The 7,667-nt window shown below is 32.1% G+C and overlaps 1 protein-coding gene across 1 annotated transcript; it reads right to left on the minus strand.

Annotated features, from left to right (window-relative positions):
• Positions 1–1,524: 1,524 nt before the first annotated feature.
• LOC146532492 (uncharacterized) lies at positions 1,525–5,690 on the minus strand. The gene is made up of 4 exons (XM_085196669.1): positions 5,560–5,690; positions 4,781–5,206; positions 4,358–4,524; positions 1,525–2,177 (listed from the first exon to the last, which is right to left on the minus strand). Exons 1-4 carry the CDS (start codon positions 5,569–5,571, stop codon positions 2,120–2,122), a joined length of 663 nt encoding a protein of 220 aa, XP_085052795.1. The 5' UTR covers positions 5,572–5,690; the 3' UTR covers positions 1,525–2,119.
• Between the last annotated feature and the right edge of the window lie 1,977 nt (positions 5,691–7,667).

A 7,667-nucleotide genomic window follows, 5' to 3' on the forward strand; every position in this document is an offset into this window, starting at 1 on the left:
ATGGTGCTATTTTCAAGTAGATCAATATTGACATTAAAATTCTTTGGAAACAATATCTGTTCTGGACAGCCAGTTTTTGCTAAGTTATAGAACTTAGTGCCCCACGCCGCACCGGTGCGACTTGAGCGATGCGAAAACACTAATCCTTTATGATTTATGGCCCACTCGTATTTCAATGTAATTTTTGTTTTTTATTTATTATGATATTTAAAAGCATATTAAAAATTAAACAAATTTATACATACTTGTACATATTACCTTATTGCCTTAAAAATTGCTGCTGTGAAACATATACAACACTAGCGTCCCGCTCGCGGTTTCACCCGCGTGAACTATGTTATTATTAATTTCTGTCTCCATGGCTACGTCCTAGTGACGTCTATGCAAAATTTGAGACTCCTAGCATTTGTAGTAACGAAGTTTCATACAAATTTTCGACCCCAAAAACAACCCCTTAGAAGTCGAATATTGCAAATTCCCGTCTTAGCGAGCACCTACGTCCTATAAGTAACTCCTATGCAAAATTTGAGATTCCTAGCACATGTAGTTTCTGAGATTTCGTGATGAGTTAGTGACCTTTCGATTTTATATATATAGATGAAGATTTTTTGTCAGAAAAAAAAATTACACAAAATGGCAGAGTTAAAATTGCTAAGTAAAGTAATAAAGGATAAGACAGAGAATCAAAGTTATCTTTATAAACCAAAGGAGGCGAGACCATTGCAGAACCGACTACCGTTATTTTAAAAGTATTCTGGGTTGGAGGCTATACGAGATGGAAACTGAAAAGCTGAAGATTGAACCCAGATAATTATATTATGGCCTAGATATAACAATTATTAATAAATTAATGACCTAAATACGATATGTGGACTGCACTGTACATAAAAGATACATAAAAAGTCCACTGGATATTTACTATCGAGAGGATTTTAGTCTCTAATATGATGGAGCTAATGTTTATCAGTCTAGGTAACGTCAATATTTTTAAAAATTAAATTTGCCTTTATAATATAACACAAGAATATCAAAGTAAATATTTAAAATATCACTTTGCTTTATAAGCTGAGAAACCAAGACACCATTAGGAAATTCGCTTGGTCCTCAGTTTGTTTGTCAACTTCGACCGCACTAAGATGAAACGAGTTTCAAACGACTTCCTGGACGTAATGAAACCTCTTTCGTCTTTTGATTCGCAAGATTAATGCTTTACCTTAAAGAGTTAAAAGAAAACTGTGGATGCTGTAAATGATCATAAAAAATAAAAATCAGCTTCACGCTTTATCCCGCGTAAAGCAGGGTAGGCAGAGGGAACCTAATGTTAAGATGCTTCGTTCCCCACTTTCCGTCGAACTTAGGAAGCATAGCGTGTTAAGTTGTGGAACTCAACGCCGCGCTTTCCTCGACACCAAAGCGAAGAAAACGAGATATAATGCAATGCCTAACAACTTTTGCATTAGAAGTACCTAATGCAAAAGTTTCATACGGTATGTTCTAACTTAAATTCTAAGGTAAAAATCAAAATCAACTATTTAAAACTTTTTTATTCCCATTTATTTATAATTAATTATATTTGGTTATTTAATAAGGGTAATTAATTTTGACTATATAAAAAACTGTATAATTCATTACCTCTAAATATTTTTATTATGAACGTATAAACATAGCTCAAGAAGTAGAAACAGATAATAAGAGTGAAAAAGATAACAAAGTCAATATCTTCTTTATATAAAAGGAGATGTTCCCGCTGACTGAGGTATGAGTATGAAAATTGGACAAATGATTATTTTCATAATGTGAGCATCCATTAAAGGATTCCGAAAAAGTTTGTATGGAATAATCTTTAAAAAAACGAATTCTAAATTTATAAAATTTAGACTCTTAAAAATATTTCATTCAGCACGTTTTTCGTGGTTTTTTAGAATTCACCCCCTAAAATAAAAATATTTTCATAAATATATTTAATAAATATTCCTATATTTCAAGCGGGCGAAATCACCCAAGTCCGCTAGTATATTATAATTTTATTTCATTACAATAAAAAAGCAAAAAATAGTTTTACTGTAAGTACGGAGAGCATAATATTTAAATTGTGAAAGTTAAGGAGAATAAGAACTACTTAAGTTGCATATCTAGGATACAAGTGATGAATGCCATATTTGACATCAGCTTGAAATCTGAAATAAACACATAGGTAAATTATCAAATTATTAGATTTAATTAAAATTAAATCAAAACTAAATCAGCTTCACGCTGTGTCCCGTACAGAGCAGGGTAGGCAGAGGGAATCTAGTATTTACACTTTCCACTGAATTCTGGAGGTGTTGCGTGTTGATTGGCGGAATTTAACGCCGCCCTTCGCCTGGATACCAGAGCGAAGAAATGGAAATATAAGTTGTAGGAGATCTCTCTCTCGAGTAGGGATCGAACCCACAATCAGTCACGTTTACAGACACGTTATTTTATTTTGTCTCCGTCCTTATACTTAACAAAAACAATAAATATATTACACTTCTTATACTCGCGTGGTTACTCAAGGTGCAGATTTTCACTGTCTGCAATATTATATGGGTCATAATCAGAAAAAGTGTACATTTTGTGTCTTTTCTTGTCCCGCTACTTTGAATGCGTTTTAAAAATACAATTTTAAAGATAATTTAAATATTTTGCCATTTACGATAAATTTACTTATTAACTTAAAGATTTTTGTCATATTTTAAATGTATTATGGCAAATAATAGTATTTTTTGTTAGTTGCAAAAAACCTTTCAAAATGCTTCCATACAATTTTACGTGTCCCATTCACCACTTTATTTTTTAAGAATTGATTTGTTACGAATGTTTATGGTTTTATTTGATTTCAGATATGTTTATATTACTTTACTTTATGTATAATATTAAATAGAAGTACTTTTATTGATACATTATTTAATAAATAAAATATATTAGTTAAGTAAATTTGTCCCAAAATATTGTCTTTTCGTTACTCAGGGCTAGTAACGTACAATTAAATTATGAACGCAATTATTTTGAATGGTGTTTAATATTATTCTTTATTGTGGCACCATAATTGTAAAAGTCAATGCTGTCGTAGCTACAACCAGTAGTGTTCTCGCAGCAGTTGAGGGGTTCAAATGTTTTAGAGGGAATGCGTGAAATTACATCTCAGGGTTATAAACGGCTTTTATTTTGGTAAGTATTCTATAATTTCGTTTTCTTGTTTATGTTATTTGCTTCTTTTTACAAAATCTCAAAAAAGAACTTCAGTGCTTGCAAATGCAACACGTGGCTTATGAGCAAATATTTAAAAAGCTTAGAATTTCTCAGAATTTATTCTCAATTTAGTTATATTTCGTTACGTAACGAAACTGAGAAAATATGAAGCCTAGTTCACAATTACGTTACTAATGTTTTCTTATATATGTTTATAATAAAGTTGTAACGAACCGGTGCTTGTATATGGAAGATATGTATATAAGAAAAAAAATTGCTGGCATATGAAAAAAACTATTAGTGACTTTTCATAATGTAAAGTAACCAAAAATAAAGATTTTTAAGTTTTTTGCTTGTTTGCGTGTTTGTCTATGTGTTTGTGCACGCTAATCTCAGAAACAGCTTAACCGATTTAGTTAAAAACATTTTTTTATTCTTCCTGAAATTAGTTGTGATTTCATGATTACTATTTTTTGATAAATATTTTTATTTTCAGTAAGCGTCATGGCTCCTATGTCAAATGCTGAAAAACATAAAAGATATAGAGAACGTCTTAAAAAGACCAATCCTATTAAATATGGAGATATGCGGAATAAACCCTTACGAAGAATTAAACTTAATTCCAGTGATAACGACTCAAATTTTGATATATTTTAAAGTGGATTTAATTTTATCATTAACTTTGTGATATCTAACTAGAAATATAAGTTTGTTACGTCACGAACTAGCATTATTATATTGTTAATATTGTCAGTTTGTTATGTTTTCTTCTTACATTTGTAATCTGTTAATACAACGATTGAATCTTTAAAATTTTAATCTGTGTCTCATTAAGTAAAAAAAAAACAATAGTTTTATTCATATAATATTTTTATTTTGTTGTGTATAATGCCTTATGACATCAGTTTCGTAACAAACATTATCAGTGTTGTTACTTATCAGTTACGTTACGAATTCGAAAATGTCCACTTTTCTGATTATGACCCATATATGGTTATAAGTTCCAATACCATTAGAAATTGTTTAAATTTAATTTATTTTTATTTCTCTAATTGGTCAAGCTGAAGTGCGTTTTAGCAGCAGATTTTTTCGAGCCACCCTCGTTATTAGAGATGACGAGTGAAAATAAGAAAATAAATCTTACCCAACGTGGTCGTCGGCATAATAACGGACTGTCCTCTCAGCGCCATCGGGCTGATGTAGTGCGTAGTATCCCCTGACCACGTCACCGTCGCGGTGTTCCTGTTGTTCCTTGATGTCACCAGTGTGGTGGTCCACTACTTTGTACCCAAAGTTATATCTAGGATAAGCCTGCAAATGAACAACACAACTTTTATATTTTATATCTCTCATGCATCTTTACATAAAAAAAAAACCCTATTTCAGTAAGCGATGGAAATAGTGAGAATAATGTGGCATATTTATCCTTAATACTATATTTTATTTAATTTTTCGATAAATACTTTCAGATCTACAACCAATAAATACATATGCAACTCTTTATTCTCGTTAGACCCCAATCGCATTACAAAGGTTTCCAATAGGATGTTTTTAATAACATATATACATAATAATCAACGTGTCTGTGTCCGTTTCCGTATCCGTATCCGGGTCCGTATCTGTGTTCATATCCGTGTCCGTATCCGTATCCGTCTCCGTATCCATGTCCGTGTCCGTGTCCGTATCCGTGTCCGTATCCGGGACCATATACGGGACCATATCTAGGACCGTATCCATAGCCATATTGTCCTGAGTATCCATGCTCAGGTACGGGTTCAGGATGCGCGATAGAGTAGGCAAGGTGATTCCTGTATCTCTGTTCATATAAATGACCGTGTCCGAATCCGTAACCGTAACCTAATCCTGGACCATATATAGGTCTGTATCCATAGCCATATCGTTTTGCGTATCCATGCTTACGTACGACTTCAGGGTCATTCTTTTGGACGTCGTCGCAAACTGCAATTGTCACAACCGCGAGGAAACACAGCACCTGGAATTGAAGAATATTATGTGTCATTATATCTGACGTCATAATGTTTTAAAATAAACTATATTATTTTTATATTTTTTATAACTCATTTTCGCGTTCGAAATCGAACTCGCAACTATCGTATTTATTAATAGTCACTGTATGTCGTGTGCCAGTAATGTGTATTTTTATCAAAAAAATATATATGAACATTTACTATAACTAATTCTATAACTTACTATATTTACCAATATACTAAATTATCTTAGCTCAGCTCTTTCAATTTTTGTCATCAGGGTTAATAAAAACTGTATTAATTAGCTATATTAATAAAATAATTAAAATTAAACAGTAATATCATTTTAAAGACTTACCTTAGCCAACATTGTGTTGATAAAGATTTTAACTGTTTTAGTAACAAATACAAAAACTCAACTGATACTATTAAAATTAATTACCACGTTTTATATAATTATCATTCACAAGGGTAAATATTAGAGATTTATTGATTTCACGTAATTATATTGCTAACTAAACGTCCGACGGCATCATTAGTACCTAATATGCTATAATAGTTGTTATACGTTACACACGTATTGCTTAATAAACGTTCCTGTACAAATTTTAATTAATTAGAATTTCAATGAACCAATCGAAGTTCCTTCGAGTAAACTGAAGATATATTTATATATATAAACTAGCGACCCTCTTGCGGCTTCGCCCGCTTTTACTACTGTATTATTCATATAATGTATGTTTGCAAAGCACTTAAGATAATGTGAAAATTAATTAAACCCTAATTAATGCAACCCGCATTTTCGTAGTTTCAATAAGGATTTTCCAATTATTTTACACAGCAAGGATTTTTTAGTAGGTACCGTAATTTTAAATCTGTGCTACTAATCTTTTCAAGTACTTATTAAAATATATTTAAATGACTATTTTTAGATAGTTAAATGACTATTTTTAAACGGAAGAAATTATAAACAAAAACCTACCTACTAATAAGTACTACAAAAAATATGAAGCCAAATATATCGCGCTGAAATAATACAATCAACTCCAATTATCCAATACGTGCAAACGCATCTAAATCTTCGTTGCTATAAAGGCAGGCGGTTTTTTTTTTCGAGCTTGTGGTTAATGCTGAAGAGGGTATTCTGTCCCTGATGAAAAGCAAGCACTACGTGGCTGCCTGTGAGGAAAATTAAATAGAATACATCGGCCGGGAATCGAACCCGGGCCGTCCGCGTGGCAGGCGAGTATTCTACCACTGAACCACCGATGCGTGTAAGGCAGGCGGGCGCGGCGGATGCATGGCGAGCGGCGAGCCGTTCGCAGCGAGGATTTTTTGATATTAAAATGAAAAACAGTAAAAGACAGCTTTGATCTACATTAAATGGCCAACGTAATTAATATACTTACTTATATGCTGAGAGTAAGGGATAAGTGAAACTTGAGTAACATACAGCTGATGTGTCAACGGCGGGATGTGTCAACAATTAAATGCGTTTTTCTGTAAAACTATTCGCAATTTCGAAATATTGTAAAAAACAAATTTCATCTTCGTTTAACGTACAAAATTAATTAAGTATTTTAAAGGATAAGGATTAATATCATTATGGAAAAATATGACTCACAATAAAAAAATATATTGAAATTATTATTTTTAGACAGAAAAATGATCACTACACGTTATTCTTAAAAAATACGAATATGCCGTCGCGGACTTTTTTGTAGATCTTATTAAGAGGAACAATACTTCAGTACATTTTTTTCATGTAGTACTTACCATTAAAGCAGCGCATGCGCGAAAGTGTCTCAACGGGTAGGACTTTATACATATTTAACGTATTTATGTTAATTTACAGAAGAATGTACAAATAATAAACTGTATATAAACCTTCTATGGAAAATACACGACCTAATGGTGAAAAACGCATCAAAATCCGTTGGGTGGTTTAGAAGAAGAAGAGTTAGAAACAACAGACAGACACGAAAAGCGACTTTGTTTTATAAGATATAGGATAGGATAGGATAAAAAAGTCGTTTTGTTTGAGAGTTTAATATATTTAAGATATTTGGGTAAATAAGATTTTTTAATAAGTACTCCAGGAACCTAGTGTTAAGACACTCCGTTCCCCAGTAGGTTATTACCAAATCAATGCTTTTATAAATGATATTGATAACACAACTTAGGAATGAAATGCTCGCTCCAGTCTTTTTCAAAAGTATCATTGTCACAAATTATTAAAAGTGTATTTGTAAATTATTGAATAAAAAAAAAGTTTCTTGCGCCGGTTCTTCTTAGGCCTGATGTAAATTATTTGTTCAAAAAAATAAGCCTGTAACTTACCAGTATTAATCATAGTACATTATTACACGCAGAGAAGTAGAGTATACAAATTGGGCATATATTACTGAATATTACAGACAAGGTGGCGAAATAAGCAATAGCTGATACGACGTAGCTATCCGTAAC

Source organism: Heliconius melpomene, chromosome 13 (genome assembly GCF_056956725.1).
Source record: "Heliconius melpomene rosina isolate 202511_hmr_F chromosome 13, ASM5695672v1, whole genome shotgun sequence".
In the NCBI taxonomy this organism is placed as follows: domain Eukaryota; kingdom Metazoa; phylum Arthropoda; class Insecta; order Lepidoptera; family Nymphalidae; genus Heliconius; species Heliconius melpomene.

Excerpts from the sequence above, each read along its gene's own strand:
- LOC146532492 (XM_085196669.1), bottom strand. Across the intron at positions 4,525-4,780 it reads ACAGACACGTTGATTATTAT|GCTTATCCTAGATATAACTT; the intron begins GTATATATGTTA and ends GTTCATTTGCAG. Across the intron at positions 2,178-4,357 it reads TATGCCGACGACCACGTTGG|ATTTCAAGCTGATGTCAAAT; the intron begins GTAAGATTTATT and ends TGTTTATTTCAG.